This window comes from Pristis pectinata, chromosome 2 (genome assembly GCF_009764475.1).
Source record: "Pristis pectinata isolate sPriPec2 chromosome 2, sPriPec2.1.pri, whole genome shotgun sequence".
Classification (NCBI taxonomy): domain Eukaryota; kingdom Metazoa; phylum Chordata; class Chondrichthyes; order Rhinopristiformes; family Pristidae; genus Pristis; species Pristis pectinata.
The window spans coordinates 51,849,967-51,868,222 of NC_067406.1; the positions used below are offsets into that span (position 1 = coordinate 51,849,967).

The window sequence follows — 18,256 nt, forward strand, 5'->3', positions numbered from 1 at the left end:
CAGGGACGCAAGGAGAGGGCTGTGTGTGTAGAGGTGTGCCTGCAGTCTGTGTCTGGATGTGTCAGTATAAGAAAGCAGTATTTTTTAGTGATGTGCAGCTCACAATATATCTTGTGAGATTGTGATTGTGTGGAGTCTTTTACTCCTGGAGGAAGCAACTCTAGCTATCTCCAACCAAGTTCTGCTTAACGTGGCCTTCATAAATCTGCTGCCACTGCACCCATCCACCAACTCCACCTTCAACTAAGCTTGCTCCCTTCAGGAAATGTGCAGATCACATCCTATTATTTCATTTTATGCGTATAAGCTACTCTAATTCTGGTACAAATGCCTCATCACCCATTTTGCAAGGATGCTTTAACGCAGTAAAATTAGGGAAAATCTAATTTCTAGGCAAGAACCTTCTGACTCAGAGGTTGAACTGACACCTTGATTGCTATGTGCTTTATCTCTGTTTTATAAAAAGACATGTAAATCCTATTTTATCTAAGTTGTTATACTATTTAATATGAATTGGATAGACAAAGTTTGTTATTTAAAAAAAAATGATTTGCATGTTGTTTAGATTTTGATTTAATATGGTTCCATGATATTTATATTCATATTTATTAGTCACGTGCATCAAAACACACAGTGAAATCCGTCTTTTTGCATTACTGAGAATGTACTGGGGGCAGCCTGCAAGTGTTGTCACCCTTTCAGCGCCAACATAGCATGCCCATAGCTCCTAACCTGTATGTCTTTGGAACGTGAGAGGAAACCGGAGCACCCAGAGGAAACCCACGCAGACATGCGGGGAGGACGTACAAGCTCCTTATAGACAGCGGTGGGAATTGAACCGGAGTTGCTGGCGCTGTAATAGCATTTATGCTAACTGCTACACTACCATGTATTTTAATTTTTGACAGTGTGCAGTTGATAATGCCAGTGAGATTACTAGTCTCTCTGGAATGATAGTACCAATTCATAGAAAATGGTTTGATACAGAAGAAGCAGGAATAACATTTGCCACCATTTTGTTAAATAATTAAACTTTCAACCACAGTGTTTGGTATAACTTACACAAATAATATGTTGTGTTATTAAATTTAGTTGCATCTTGGTTTTATTATTGATGTATCTTTGACATAATTCTTGATCAGAATATTTATTTGATGTACATGGTTTGAAGTGAAGATGTAATTTGAAGATACTCTGTAAATCTGTATTCCAGATGGCATCTACACAGGATTCCCGATATGTTCAGAAGGACACAGCTGACCAGAACTTTGACTACATGTTCAAACTACTGATCATTGGCAACAGCAGCGTTGGGAAAACTTCATTTCTCTTCCGCTATGCTGATGATTCTTTTACATCTGCCTTTGTAAGCACCGTAGGTATTGACTTCAAGGTAAAGACAGTCTTCAGGAATGAAAAAAGGATTAAGTTGCAAATTTGGGTAAGTTTATGCATATGATTTCTAGGCTTCTTCAGTTGTCAAAGTATCTATTGGCTCAGTAAGAAACATAAATAGTTAAATCAGTTAAAAATTCACTTTAAAATTGAATGGATGCTTTAATTTTGTGGCTGTAAAGGTTATGTTGTTTTCTGTCATGTACAAATAAATTGGGTAAATTTATTTGGTTGCTGAAAGGAGAGGTGTCTACTGTTTGTTGCCTACCCTCCCTTTCTCTGCATTGATCTAATGAATAAAATCACAGGTAGCTCTGCTTCACTGAACAGCTAGGACATGTTTGTAACTCAAACCCTGAATGATTTAGCATTATAAACGCTAAATGATGATTCTGTGCTGAATGGCATTAACTAAAACTGGTTTGAAGAGATCATGTAGAAAGTGTGACATGGAATACATTTGAAATAGAACAGGAATCCAAAGGATATTTTCTTTCAAAAATGTAGTAACTATTAGTTTTGGACAAGTTGCCCTTTTTTTTCAGGTGTCCCAGATATCAGGTTCTCTTAAGACTGAAAAATGTATCTTTGATTATGTTACAGCACTCTTGTTTTCTTCAGTCTGTATTTAAAGAAGCACTTTAGGGAGTGGTATACAAATAAAATGATTGAAATATGCAGTTTAAAGATTCCAGTTGTTCATTTTATGCATTTTGTTTTCTTTTTTGGCCGTTGTTGGTATTGGAAAAGCAACCAAACTGGTCTCCACTCCGCATTGCAATAAATGACTTGTTTATAACAAAACAGGAAGTTAAAGGATACATTCTGTCATGAAGAAATATCTTGTATTTTGAGCAATGATAACTTGATATATATAATTATTGAGAGTGCGTATGACTTTACTGATAGGATAGGATGTTGGATGTTGTTTTTAAAAAAAATGATTGTGAAGGAATATGCAAGAGCAGCATTTTTCCTTGAACCAAAAAGAAACACATACAATATTTTCAGTAACAGTGATTAAAAATATCTGCTCAGACAGTCTGTTTCTGCTCAGCATCAATGTTCAGATGACGCCAGTGGTAATTCCATTATAAAAGTGCAAAGACCAATAGATAATTTTCCTTTATAGACAATTGTTTCCTTTCAGTTCTGTTCAGAGTTTTGATTACATGTACTGTCTGGTTTTGAGCAAAATCAGATTATTACAATGTCTGCTTTATCAGGTCATACTGCTACTTAGATACCTGTAGCATCAGTAAGCAACCCAGAATATTTGCTTAATGATACCATAACCTCAAATATAACATTTATGCTGAAAATTGTTTGGTATTTGAAATAAAACCTCTGAGTAACAGATTCATACATTAGATCAGTTTGATTTAATAGCCAGTTTAGTCAGCATTCTATTCAGTCATATAATAATTGGTTGTCAGAATTTCAAAGTCACATTTTTATCTCCCTTTAATTGCATGTTTTATATGGATACCCTTTTGACTTTTGTTGCTACAACAGATATCCAGTAACATGATATCCAGAAGCTGACAATGAACTGTGTTTGCATGAGATTCCTCTCGCTTGTTTTAGTTTATTCAGAGTAATAGGTTTCCAAATGCATTAAAACTGCATATAGAAGACATAAGTGTGCTACTGAGTCCAATTTAATTTCTTTTATATAATTTGGGTGTACATTAAAAGAAATGATCTGTAAATCCCTGTTAATGTAACATTTTCTTACCCAGTAAAATTATTGCATTAGTTGTGCAGTAGATATGAATGAATTGTTGTCCTGGACTCACTTCAGTTTCTTCCTCCCATTGAATTGATGTTCAATGAAATAAATATGTTAATTATTAGGGATGAATAATGGTAAATTGGAACAGATATCCTAAATCTATGATGTTGTCAGTTCATTCTGTAATCTCATTTATCCAATATTCAGGGAAGGAAATTCATGAAATGACATGAAGTCCACTGTTGGAGAAGGCAACATGTGCTGATAGCTTACGGCATTCAAGATTCAAAACTGTGACTCTGTAGTTAATTTCTCAATCATTGAAACAATATGCATCATTGATAAACTAAACATTGGTACCTAGTATCTGCAAAATCGTGTCATGATGCATTTCAAGGCACATTCACATTCTGTCACTGAACATCTAAGCAAAGCTTAAATCTTTACACAGATGAGAGACATGGAGTGTAAATTGGGTGCCAAGGACTGAAATGATTAAAGTGAAATCAACTAAGGAGAACTTATGAATTCCAAACATTTGAATTAGGGGCAGGAGCAAGCCACTTGGTCCCTTGAGACTGTTCCCAATCAGCCTGCTCTGTTGTCAGATTGGGCTCCAGTTCTCCACTTACGCTTAATTTAACTGTAACTGCAACATAGGGTGAAAGTAGGTCTCTGTAGCTCAACATAAATAGAAACCATGCTGAATTATAGTACCCATTTATAATTGGCATTTATAATTCATATGAGTGATACTCAATTAAGATGTATTGTGACTGATGTGATCGGGTTTCCTGGTCAACGTTTTTATTTTGCCTTCATCAGGTGGAATTGATTTAATTGTGTTAAAAGCTGAAAACCAGAGTACTAATAAGAAAGAGTAGTCCAACTGTCTCCTGCAGTGGTTAAACTGGATGTCATTAAATTGGTGGTTTGACTGCCTAATTTGATGGTGTGGGTTTTCATTACTTAAGTGCACTGTACCTCTTGATACCATGTGAGTAAATTGCTGGGAAAAGGTATTATGTGAAGAAATACATTTTCTGCTGTTAGTTATTCTGTTGTGGGTTGTATAGGTTAGATTTGATAGAGAATTGTTTACAAGCATTTGGAAATCTTCAATGATAGTGGCTCAGATTGTTAACATTTTTACATAGTGGTGAGATAAACACGTGAGTGTTGATCAGTTATTCCATCATGCCTTGTATTTCATTCTGGGTTTTAAACATGCAGTGTTTGTGTGACACTGCATAAGCTTGCCATCTTTTAAAAAAGGCAAATGATCAGAAAAGGCAAAATTTTATAACCTTGATGTAATATCTGGTGGACAGACCATGGCATTTAAAGATAATATGGGCCCAGCCTTTTAGTTTTACAAAGCCTAGCATGATTGGGCAATGCTGAGTTAAAATGGAGAGCAAATTGCAAATTTGCCATAATATGTTTTTAATAAACCCTGCTTAATAAATGATGTACATGTTTGTGAGGATGTAATCCAATTAATTACTGCCTTAGAAGTAATATTCTAATTTTTAGATAATTATTCATTTTCCTTGTGCCAATAAATAAGCAGCAAAGGAACAGTTTTTGTTCTCCACACAATTAATCCAGTGATGAAGAAGAGAAATTTCATATTTTTCCTTTTACATTTGAGATTTATCATTACATTGGAACTTAAAGCACCTTAACTGGTCATTTGGCCTAACTGATTCATGCTGGTGTTTTATGAACCCCTGATTTATTTACCTCTGCTCCTCTGTGTCTAGGTTACTCTATTCTCTTTTCTCTCATTTTTAGCCTCGCAATAAACACATCAGTAATACCTGCTTCAGTCATTCTGATGTTACATCACACTCTTCATTTTCATTATTGTTTAAAGTTGGTTCTCTTCAATTCTCTTCAATGCAAGTTGTTAGGGGATACCTTGGGTCAAAAGCTGTTAGACTAAAATTCTAAACTCCGTCACAAATGGAAATGTTTCCTCCACATCCACCCAAATAAACTCTGCTGTAATTTTAAATACCTCCATCAATCAGCCACTTCAATATTCCTTTTCTAACTGAAAGATCTCCCAGCCTGCTTAATACTTCCTCAAAAGTTACATTGTCTCAATTGGTCACATGCTTGAAATTCTTTTCAATTGCACTTGCACTTCAGAAAGAAGTCTGAGTAGTGGTCTATCAGAGGATTTGGATCATGAAAGGGTTTAATGTGATAGTTTCCACTTGTCTACACATTAGGCACAATAAATATGAAAAGAGAAAATATTCCACAAGTAAGCTGGTATCTGTGGAGACAGATCTTAACTGGCCTGCAGAATAGCTTCCCCATTTTCCATTGTATTTCACAGTATCAGGACTCAAGGCCATTAGCCGTGAATATAATAAGCTGTAGTATATCTAATAAAACATTCAAGAGAAACGGGTTTATACAGGGAATAGTTTAAATGTGGAACTTGCAATTTAATGGAATGAGTAAGTGGAATAAATAGAATGAATAACATAAATGCATTTAACAGGAAGCTTGATAAGTGTATGATGGAAAAAGAAATTGGGGTATATGTCGATAGGCTAAATGAAGTAAGATGAGAAGATCATGAGCAGCATAAGCACTGGTATAGATCAGGTGGGCCAATGATTGTGTTCCGTTCTGTAAATTTAATAGAATTGACTTTATTTTTCTGTAGATTATTTTGGAAGCTTCTTCAATGAAAACTGAGACAAATTTCAGTTGCATCTGCTGTGAGTTTATCTGAAGTGCTATCTGCACAGAAGCTCTGAATAAATCAGAAGGGACATTCCTATTCCATGGACCGTTTTGATAGCAAGTGACAAAATGTAAGCAGGAAAAAGTAAAACATAAAGGATGATCCTTTTACAATGCATACCAGACTAGAAGGATTAAGAGTCTGACTGAAAAGGAACTGATTTGGAGTAAAATGAAAGATAAATGTGTGCATTAAATTGCTGTGTGAGATTCAGCAGCAGTTTTCTCCATTAATTGTAACCCACTCTCTCCTGATGTTTTGAATTCTCATTAGAAAATGGATCAAAATACTTAGAGAACCCTCTGATACATTGTCTAAGTGATCATTCTAATATGAACTCTATTGATTTGCAGGCAGCTCGCTTGAGCATTTTAGCATTATGTGCGCATATATTTGGACATCAGATGAGAATGGCACTTATTGATAAGGTTCACTGGACAGAATCAAAATGTGAACTATGACAGTGTTCTACATTTGCTAATCCATGTAGCCAGTTGTAAGGTTCCTAAAGCTGCAATGGCAAAGATTAACTAAACCAGCACAGAGAGGTTACACCAGTACAGTTGAACTACACTAAACATGATGATGCATGTTAAAATACCACCATTCAGCATGGTTGACAAGCTGTTAGCCTTGACAGATTATTCATCTCCTTTAGGTTATCTTCTCTGAGAGCAATGACACTTTAAACAATCAGTCATTTAGAACAAGTAATTAATCTCTATATTTGCGGTGGTGAATTGGATAGAATTTTTAGACTAAGGGTAGAGAATCCACAATAAGTCTGTGTAATTGAATGAAAAAGGTCATTCATCTGACAACACGGTAGTAATTAACTTGATGTACCTTCCGCAGGTGGTTATGGATATTTTAAATCTTCCACCACGATATTCCAGCATTAAGAAACAGAGTGGTGTCAACATGTATTGTAATCTATACGTGGTACTTACTGAATTTTGCCTCTACCACTAGCCTATTGCAAGTGCATCATTCTCAGATTGCTAAATGAATACTTCAAGTGCTGGGTGTCATTATCAAGACTACCTGAAGTGAGACATTTTACACATGGCTGTCCTGTGAGCACTGTCAGTTAAAATATTGGCCGACTGACCAAACCTGTTCCCATTCACTTGCTGCATAATTACAATTTTCAGTAAGGTGTGATACATTGACAAGTTGATTATTGCAAAGTGATTTCAACTAATTTAGATGGTTCCACTGGGATTAGGCTTTAATGTACAATATTTTAAAAGCAAACATTAATCTTTATGTCCACCACAATGGGACATGCTTCACAGGGTCATGTAGGTTTCTTTGCCATACGTTAATCATAGAATCACAGAATGGGAGGGCACAGGAGGAGGCCATTTGGCCCAACAGGACAATGAAGGATGTATTTATGATCAGTCCAGCCAGTTCCTCTCTTCAAAGCCCTGCAAATTCTATCTTTCAGATATTTATTCACCTCACATTTGAATGCTACAATTGAACCTGCTTTCACTATTACCACTAACAATGTATTACGTATGCTAACCAATCTTTCCTTGTTTTACTTGTGGTTGTTTTGTCAATCATCTTAATCCAATGGAATTAAGAGGAAATAGTGATAGACTCTTCTGCCAAGGGAAACTTTTTCTCCCTATCTACTTTACCCATACCCTTCATGATTTTAAATATCCCTTTCAAATCCTTTGGCAATCTTCAGAGCTTCTCCAGTCTATCCATTTAACTAAAGTCCCTAACCCTGGGATCATTTTAGTAAATCCTTTCTACACTCTGTCCAAAAGTTGGTGCCCAGAACAGGACACAATATTCTAGTTGTGTTTGGTGAAGGTTGAACATGATTTCCTTTCTCTTTATACTCTGTGCCTTCACATATAAAGTCAGGATCCCATATCTTTTTAAACAATTTTCACTTTCAGTGAATCATTCTCATATTATCCAAGGTTCTTACACCACTTTTAGAATTGTGACCCTTCATTTATAATGCCTCGTCCCATTCTCCTTCCAAAAGGTAACACTGTATATCTACCCATTCCACCAACATGTCTCAATCTGCTTGAAATCCTTTACCATCCTCGCAGTTAACCATACTTCCAAGTTCTGTGTCAGTTGCAGATTTGGAAACCCAAGCCCAAATCATTAATAGATAGAAAAAGAAGCAGTAGGTTTAGTACTGTAAGCTAGAACTCCACTGTATATTCCCACCAGTCTGATAAACAACCTTTCACTATTTCCTCTTAATAAGGTACTTTTCTATCCATGCTGTCACAGATTCTTTTATTACATGTTTGGTCTTTGAAAACTTTATCAAATGTCTTTTGAAAGCTCGTTCATATATCACCAACTGTATCCCCATTGACTGTCTCTGTTACTTCATCAAAATTCTATCAATTTGCCTTTGACAAATCCATGCTGACCTTCTCAAATCAACCCACACTTGCCCATGTTCTGTCCATGATTATTGTCTCTAAAGCTTTCTTGCACATCAAGGTTAAATGGACTGCTCTGCAACTACTGGGTTTATCCACACACCCTTTCACCCTTCTTTTGAACAAGGATGTAGCATTTGCAATCTACCAGTCTTTAGGCACCACCCATAAATCTCTGACCTTCCAAATATCTGGTCATAGCCAGAGCCTCAGCAATCTCATCCCTCCCATCGGCAAGCTAGGATGCATTCCATCTGAATTAGATGACTTGTGCACCTAAAGTGCAGCTAGCCTTTCTGGTACCTCCACCTCACCAATCTCATCCTCCTTTGAGACTTCAGCAGCATCTTCTTCCTTAGTGAAGATTGCTGTTAGTAATTGTTTGGTACCACTGCATGCCCTCTGGCTCCTTCAGCCTCCTCTCTCCTGTTGTGTCTCTAACTGTTCATATGCCTTTAGGCTATTTTTGATTTCCTTATGTTTTCTGCCAGACATTTCTCATGCTCTTTCTTTGCCTCTTTCACTCCCTTTCTAACTTTTCTCTGAACTTTCTTTAACAACCTTGTTCTCACTTGTGTTAACAAGCTGGGATCAGTAATGTGCTTTCTTTTTCTGCTCTCTAACTTTGTCTTTTTGGTTGTCTGGGGAGTTTTGGTTTTAATTTCCTTATCCTTCTCTCTCATGGGAATGTACCTGGACTATAGTTGAAATGTCTTCACTTTGTTCAATTGCAGTTTTGTCAGTCAAACTGATTCCATCTAAGTGAGTGAAATAAACTATTGCAGCTAACTGATTGTCCTACAGCCAAAGGTTATTTTCTTGCATTCACTCTGAATAGCTATTAACTTTTGAATGAACTGCCCTTACGTGAACATTTGATTTTTTTTCCCCCAATAATTGTTATTTGCATATTTGGTTTAATTTAGTAATATTTCTGAAAAAGATTCACTGATCAGTTTCTGCAGTGAAAGTCAGTGCAATGTTGTTTACTTTAAGGTCTAACAGTTTGTTTTGTGTCTAGATTTTTGAAATCTAAGGATATGGAGTTTGGTCAGAAAAGTGGAGTTGAGGTAGGAGTTCAGCCATGATCTCATTGAATGTTTAAGGGACCACATTTCCTGGCCCTAATCATATTTCTTATATACCTGTTGAATGGATTTATACCAAGTTTAAATAAGAGGCAGTAAATATTCTGCCTGATGTATGTTGTGTTGCTTGAACAATCCTTCACTTCTATGAATTTTTGAAGCAAGATGTAGAAATTTGCACATGACACTTGAATTTTGATAGTGTATGACAGAAAAAATGTGCTCTTGAGACTATTTTCTTAATGTTATTAGTGAATCTCTTAAGGGTAAGAAAATAATCAATTGTTCTTGCCCATAAGTAATTGGGACTCACAGCTACTGTCTTTACTATTTTGAAGAAAAGGATTGTTTACAGTATTTTTGCTATGACATTACCTTGTATAATTTAAGGCTTGCTTTCTCCACTTCTGGAGGTTTGTTCTGTCACAGACAGATGGGTACTAGTTATGCTTCCTTAGATTACACTTCAACTAGGGACCAAGATAATTGGTCATTGAACTCCAACAACAGGAGTGCTGTTCACAGACCCATCAGTACAAATAATGGAGAGTACCAGCATAGATAAGTGCAGCTGACAGGAGGCACTACTCAGGAAGGAGTATTTATAGGCGGTGGATCAGTTATCAGAACAAATCCAAACATCACCAGTGTCTTAAAGTCATAGTCATTGAATGGAAGCATGGAACCAGACCCTTCGGCCCAAAAATCTGTGCTGACCATCAAGTACCATTTTATTTTTTCTGCATTCTCATCAACTCCTCACCAATTCTACCACTCAACTACACATTGGGGCAATATATAGTGGCAAATTAAACTACTGAACTGCACATCTTTGTGAAGTGGGAAGAAATCAGAGTACCTGAAGGAAACCCACAGGGATTACATGCGAACTCCATAAATATCAGGTGATTGCAACTCCTAAAGGACAACTATCTGCTTTCAATTAAAGAATGCACACTTAATGAAACATTTGTCAGAGACTTGTATAGATAACACTTTTGACCAATAAAGTGCTTCTTGTCCATTTTGTGTTAACTCCACATGGCAAATTCCCTGTGGATCCAGCAGGAAAAAGCAGGATCCTCAGATCTTACTCCCTGACATTTGCATTGTGATGCCTACAAGGCCACCAAAGACAACCCCACTTGCAGTTGTCCCTACTAAAGATGGTATCGTACTCTACTTTCTCAGGAATGGAAACTGGACAGGTGGTGGAAGTGTTGGTGGGGGAGCACTTTAAGAACAGTGATCATAATTCTGTAAATTTCTAGATAATTATGAGAAGGGTTAGGGTTGGTCCTCAAGTTAAGGTCTTGAATTGGGGGAAGGCTGATTTCAATAGCATAAGAGGTCCTGGCAAAAGTAGATTAAGAGCAGATGCTTGCAGGTAAACTGACAGCTGACAAGTGGTAGTCTTTTAAAAGAGAGACTAAGAGTTCAGAGCTAGTATGTTCTGATAAGGGTGTAAGACCCTGAAGGAGCAGTGTATTCACATCCAAAGACCATTATAATTTCCTTAAAGGGTGCAGAATGAATTCACATAATTCATTACAGGGACAAAGAGATTGTATCATATTTGTTGGTTTTAGAAGAACATTGTAGCATCAGAGGCTGTTTCCTCAGGCTGGAGAGTCTAGAATTGAGGGAGCTCAGACTCGAGATAAGGGCTGACCATGTTGGAAATTAGAGGAGGAGGAATTTTTTTACCCAGTGGGTTGTAAATCTTTGGAATTCTCTGCTTCAGAGGGCTGTGGATAATCAGTCAACGAGTATGTTCAAGGTTGAGATCTGTTGATTTTTGGACACATGGGAAATCAAGGGGAATGGGGATCAGGTGGTAAAGTGAGCCAGGGAATAAGGTCAGCCATATTCTTATTGAAGGATGAAGCAGGCTCAGGAATGCTTTTCAATTCTTTCTCTTTAGGAAAAGGTGAATGTTTTGTTTCCTTCAATAGCTATTATTCTGCATTGCTACTTTCAGTGCTCTGTGCATCTGTACCCATAGATCTTTTGCTGCTCTATCACACTTAAATTGTACTTGAGCAATTTTGTTTTGTTTTTCCTACTAAATGTACCACCCTACACTTATCTACTTCAAAATCAATTTACCAATTGCTCTGCTGGTTAATGATGTATTGTCTCACTGTCTTTATTTTTTTACTGTTCACCTCAATTTAATGTATGCAAATTTTAAAATTCTACCTCTGATTTCTACGTCCAAATCCAATTCAATTTTGTGCATTGTGAACATAAATTCCAGTATTGATCTTCATGGAATGCCATTCTACCTTTTCCCATTCAGAATATTATCCTTAATCCCAATTGTTTGTGAAAATAAAACAAAACTGCAGATGCTGGAAATCTAAAACAATAACAGAAAATGCTATAAATACTCAGTAGGTCTGGCCACATCTGTGGGAAGAGAAACAATGTTTTAGGTCAGAGACCCTTTGAGCTTTTCTATTTTGGACTGACCGTGCTATGCATTTTACTGCTTGTCCGTGACTAGTCATGGGTCTACTGTATTATATATAATGAAAGGCCTTTCGAAACCTACATTCCCTTGAATTCCTCACTGATTCTACCACTCAGCTGCACACTAGGGCAATATACAGAGGCAAATTTAACTTAGTAAACCTACTTTGTTAAACTTGGTTAGTTTTTAAGTTATTACTCAATTTGAGGTGACTGTATGATTTTTCTGGTTTCTAGATGTTTTTGATTACACGTTTGTGTAAAGATTCCATTAATTTTCCTATCACTAATGTTAGGCTAATGAATGAATAGTTCCCTGGACCTAGTCTTCATTTCCTTTTAAATTACTGGAATAGCATTATTAGCTGTATGATAGTCTAATGGTATTATTTGGTTTTTGAATGAAATTTGATAACAGGTTTTGGGATTTAATTTGCATAAATAAAATCTTTGTTCTTCAGTTTGACTAGTTTATCAATTGTTTTCCCTTATTTTACCCTGGTGGTTAGTAGGTAGTGTGGGCAGTCAGGAAGATGCAGAGGCTTGAGAGAGAAATGTACAGGTTAAGGGAATGGGCAAGGACATAGTTGATGAAAGGCAATGTGGAAAATGTAAGATAATTGACTTTGGTAGAAAAAAATAAAGGCAATAGTTTTTCTAAATTGAAATATGTTAGTGTTCAGAGGAATCTGAGTTTCCTTGTACATGAATTACTGAAAGCTAACATGCAAATTTTAAAATTTGCATACGTCAAATCGAGGGGTACAATAAAAGCTGAGGAAGACGGTGACACAACATATTAATTACTTGCAGAGTATGTAGACAAACATCAAGTGATCAATTTGAAGGAAAAATAAAGATGTCACCAATTGCTTTGATAATCAACTTTAAATGTGATAGATGAGCAAATGACTTAAGGGTATAGGTTAACAAGCGGTTAAAACAAACCAAGCACTTGTTTTATCCTACAAAGATGGAACTTAAAATGCCTCCAAGTCTTCATCACATTTCAATTCAAGGACATCTGATCCTATTTCCCAGTTCACTTTAACACTGGATCCTAGATTTGCCATATGTCCAAACATCTACTGATCTCAGCCTTGAACAGACTTGATGACTGAATATTCACGGCCTCTAGAGTAGAGAATTCTAAAGATTTGCAACCGTCTGAATAAAGAAATCTCTCCTTCTTCCAAGCCTAAATGGTGAAGAGGGACACTGAGGCTGAAACTACCTCGAGCCAGTGCAATCCACAATCTGCCAGGTGTATTCACAATGTTCCTTCATTATAATGACTACATCCCCTTTAGTTTGATCAACTAATCAAGTAAGCAATAGTAAAAGCAGATAATAAACAAGGATGTTATATGGTAAAGATCATGAAGCAAAATAATAATTACGAAAATGCTAATGTTGAGAAGAGGGAAATGGAGCTAGAAAAGCTAAATTAGAAGCAAATCTGGCAGATATCAGCAGATATGTCATATAATTAAAACAATGATAAATAAAGTTCATAGGAAAAAAATAAGAATATACTAGCCAATGGTAAATTCTGTAGATGAAAATCCTCCCTCATAATCCTCATTATCTTTGTCTGAGTAAAGATGATAAAGGACATTGAACACCTTTTTCATAATTGTCCTATGGCTGGCTTGGGGATGTAGGGAATAGAATGAGTGGGTTTAAGATGTGGTTAGTGGGATTTGTGAAAGGAAACTTGTGTGTGTTTCTATGTCTGTGAGTGTGACTGTGTGTGTGTGTGTCTGAGAGTATGAAGGAGCAAAATTTCTGTTTGTCTAGTTTACTTTGACATATTGAGTCGTGGCATGAGATTTCTTGTGGCATCGTTTAGGGATTCTCACCACAGGCTGTTGCTTTTCCAGGTACCTTCTGCTAGATTCTAATCATCGTCAAAGGTCTCCTGGCTGTAGCACCCCTACCCCAGTCCACAGACCATCCCTACTTGCTCATATCTCCTTTACCCTTTGAAGTCCGTGCCCTTTCCCTCTTTCTTTCCCATGCAGCCTCTCTGTCCTTTGTGGTAACTATTGTTAGTGCTGTTTGGCTGCTAAAGGCTAATGCCCTTCCGTCGTTGCAGTGCAACCAAAGTGTGTGTATCTGAGAAAAATTGAGTGTAGTCCTGTGCATGTCACATTTTAGCACGTTTGGGGATAAGCCATCCTAATGTCTTATTAGCCAACTTCAGTTTTCTTTGGGGTGTTAGCATTATACACAACACTAAATTAGTGTCCTGATAAAAGGGATATAATCTGATTCTGAAGCAATTGTTGCTGCTCCGCTTCAACAATAAGATACCATTTGTGTACGTTATCTGTTTTACACACAAGCTGATTCTGGAGTTTCACTCAACATTGGAGAGATATCTTAGAACATCATGCTGCAAATTTACATTTTAATTTGCTTGGGATTAATCAATAAACAGAATCCATGATGTTGTAACATGTACAGAATATTTCAGAATAAAATAATTTTAATGAAGACTTAGAGCCCGAGGAGCTGATTGACCTTTTCTCTTTCCATATTTTCCTTGACTATGGGGATAGTGTGAAGAATAGTAACTATTTTGTCCCGATAGAGCTCCATTCTTACAGTTGGTGAAATTAATAACTTGATGATCTGACTGGCCAGAGAAATAATAATTTTCTGTTATTAAAAGATTTGCCTTCAGCAAAACTTAACCAGAATATTATTTCATTCTTGCATTATAGAATAATTTGTATTATTGTTAATGGGAAAGAGTATCCGAATTGTGTATATTTAAAGCTCTGCAAATAACTGAACCATTGAATAATGGAGGGTGGGAGGGATATGCCAGCTAATTATAGGCCAGTGAGGCTAATGTCAGTGGTAGGGTAGTTATTCGGGTAAAAATTGAGGGACGGGAATAAAAAGGCAGAGATTAATCAAAGATAGCATGGCTTTGTTAGGGGGAAATTCCTGTCTGACCAATTTGATTGAATTTTCAAAGTAATGAAATATATTGAGAGCAATGCATTTGATGTAGCAACACACACAAAATACTGGAGGAACTCAGCAGGTCAGACAGCATCTATGGAGAGAAATGAACAGTCGACGTTTCGGGCTGGGACCCTTCATCAGGAAGGGGGCAGAAGCCAGAATAAAAGGGTAGGAGGAGCATGAGCTGGCAGGTGATAGGTGAGTCCGGGTGAGAGGGGGAAGGTAGGTGGGTGGGGGAGTCTACATGGATTTCAGTAAGGCCTATGACAAGGTCCCGCATAGGAGACTGGTCCAAAAGATCAGAGCCCATGGCATCCAAGGCAGGTGGGCAAATTGAACCCAAAATTAGCTTGATAATAGGAGGCAAAGAGTGATGGTGGAGGATTGCTGTTGTGACTCAAAGGCATTGACCAGTAGTGTACCGTGGGGATCAATGATGGGACACTTACTGGTTGTTATATACACTTCTGATATTGATGTAAATATAGGATGTAAATTTGCAGATGACATGAAAATCAGTGGTGTAATTGATAGTGAGAAGGATGGTTCTGCACTACTGCATGATTTTGATCAATTGGTAAAATAGGTAGAGCAATTGCAGATAAATTTTAATCCTGATAAGTGCAAGCTATATTGAAAGAATGCAGAGTTGGGCTGAGAAGTGGCAGATGGAGTTCAACCCGGATAAGTGTGAAGTGATACACTTTGGGAGATCGAATTTGAAGGCAGAATACAAGGTTAATGGCAGGACTCTTAGCAGTGCAGAGGAACAGAGGGATCTTGGGGTCCACGTCCATAGATCTCTCAAGGTTGCCATGCAGGTCGATAGGGTTGTTAAGAAAGCATATGGAGTATTGGCTTTCATTAGTCGACGTATTGAGTTCAAGAGCTGCGAGGTGATGTTGCAGCTCCATAGAACTCTGGTCAGACCACAGTTGGAGTATTGTGTTCAGTTCTGGTCGCCTCATTATAGAAAGGATGTGGAAGCTTTAGAGAAGATGCAGAGGATATTTACCAGGATGTTGCCTGGATTGGAGAGCATATCTTATGAGGATAGGTTGAGTGATTAGGGCTTTTCTCTTTGGAGAGAAGGAGGATGAGAGGTGACTTGATAGAGGTGTACAAGATGATAAGAGGCACAGATCGAGTGGACAGTCAGACTTTTTAGCAGGGTGACAATGGCTAACACAAGGGGACATAATTTTAAGGTGATTGGAGGAAGGTATAAGGGGGATGTCAGGAGTAAGTTTTTTTTACAGAGTGGTGGGTGCGTGGAACGCACTGCCTGCAGAGGGTGTGGGGGCAGATACATTAGGGACATCTAAGACTCTTAGTTAGACACATGAATGATAGAAAAATAGGGGGCTATGTAGGAAAGAAGGGTTAGATAGATCCTAGAGCAGGATAAAACGTCGGCACAACATTGTGGGCCGAAAGGCCTGTACTGTGCTGTAATGTTCTGTTCTATGTATATTAATGGAGATCCCAGCAGGGACATAAAATATAAGAACAAGGAGGTTATGGTAAAACTTTGGTTAGGCTACAGCTGGAGAACTGTGTATAATTCTGGTCATCACACTGAGGACATGATTGAAATGGAGAAAGTGCAATGGAGATTTACCAGGACTTTGCTTCCCAAGAAAACAAATTCTTCCATCTCAGGCAAAGGAGGCTGATAGGGAAGGTGGAGAACTTGATAGAGGTATACAAAATTATGAGGAGCATAGATAGGATAAATGGTAGGAAACATTTCTCCACAGCAAAAGGCATAGGTTTAAGGTAAGGGATCAGACTTTTAGAAAGAATCAGAGCAAGTATTTTTTTTACCCAGAGGGCGGTTGGAATCTGGAGTGCACTGTCTGAGTGGGTGGTGGAGTCAAAGATTCGCACAGCATTTAAGAAGTATCTAGATGAGCATGAAAGCTTCGGTGCAGATGCTGGTATATAGGATTAGTACAGATAGGTATTTGACAGTCAGCATGGACATGATGTGGTGAAGGTCCTGTTTCTCAACTATGTTTCTCAACTGCATATCTCCCCATGTGTCTGCCTGGGTTTCCTCCAGGTGCTCCGGTTTCGTCCCACATTCCAAAGCCGTACAGGTTAGGATCTGTGGGCATGCTATCTTGGCACCAGAAGAGTGGCGGCACTTGCAGGCTGCCCCCAGCACATTCTCAGTAATGCAAAAAAAGATGCATTTCACTGTGTTTCGATGTACATGTGACTAATAAATAAATATCTGTGGCTCTACAACCAATAACCTGGCTGTCTTTTTGGATATTGATCTTTAATTATTTTTAAAGGATGCAGAATAATCCAGCAAAATGAAATAAATTTTGCATATGAACATAGCAATCTCAGAGGAAACCCCATACTTAATTTAGTTTTCTTAATTTCAGAATATGAATACATGATTAAATGTAAGAAATTTAGGATGGAGTTCATTTTTTTTCTTAGAGGGATGCAAAATTGTGTAAAGTAACACCAGAATTAGTGATTCCACACAAAGCTAACCAAGCTGCAGTGGAACTTGAGCCACTGGTCGTCTGGAGCTGCAACATGGTTGGCTGCTAAAATAGAGGCACTCACCATGTTATGGTGGAAAAGATGGTTTTCAGAAGATTGGATGATCCTTGAGTTTCCAGGGAGGCAGACACCCACCGGAATCATTTTATAGTGGTGACACTGATTTCTGAGGTCTGTAACTTATCCATGAAGCAGGAACTTGAGGATAATCTTGCCCTAATGAAAGGCTGTCGACCTGAAATGTTAACTCTTTTTCTATTCACATACATTCTGCTGACCTGCTGAGTCCTTCCATGTATATTTCAAACCTTTTCCATGTATATTTCAAATTTCCATCATCTGGAATGTTTTCTTCTGCGTATTTTGTTTTTACGATATCGACCGTGTTCTTTATCACAGAGATTATCAAAAATAATCATTATTTGTAGCAAACACAATTTCTAATCCATAGTTTCTCTACATTTGTGGGGCTTCCAAGGAAAATGTAAAAGAAACAATAAATGAATGTGTTAGGCTTTATAATGCTGTGATTACAGCATCCTCAAACAGTTAATCTGAAATGGATCACATTGGTATGTTCACTGATGCTTGAGGCAAATGTGTGTCAGTTTATGTGTATGTGTTTGCCATTTGTTCAACCTTTTGCTTTACTTTTCCTTTAATAAAGAATGCAGTGAGAAATAATATCATTTCAACTTCCTTGATATCCAGTAAAGTAAGTTGATGGTGTAAATTAATATAGTTTTTAAACTTATCAAAAGAAAATACCATGGCTACTGGAAATCTGAAAACTGAAATAAAAATAGAAAGCACTGGAAATGCTCAGCAGTCAGGCAGTACTTTGTAGGCAGGGAAACAG

At 37.4% G+C, this 18,256-nt stretch overlaps 1 protein-coding gene across 2 annotated transcripts in view; it reads left to right on the forward strand.

Moving 5' to 3' along the window:
• The window catches only part of rab3c (RAB3C, member RAS oncogene family), a 136,163-nt gene that overhangs the window by 10,075 nt on the left and 107,832 nt on the right, over positions 1-18,256 (forward strand). For both annotated transcript variants that reach the window (XM_052010236.1, XM_052010235.1), the window contains exon 2: positions 1,214-1,441. In XM_052010236.1, coding sequence (XP_051866196.1) covers positions 1,214-1,441 — 228 coding nt within the window. The remainder of the gene's footprint in view (positions 1-1,213; positions 1,442-18,256) is intronic.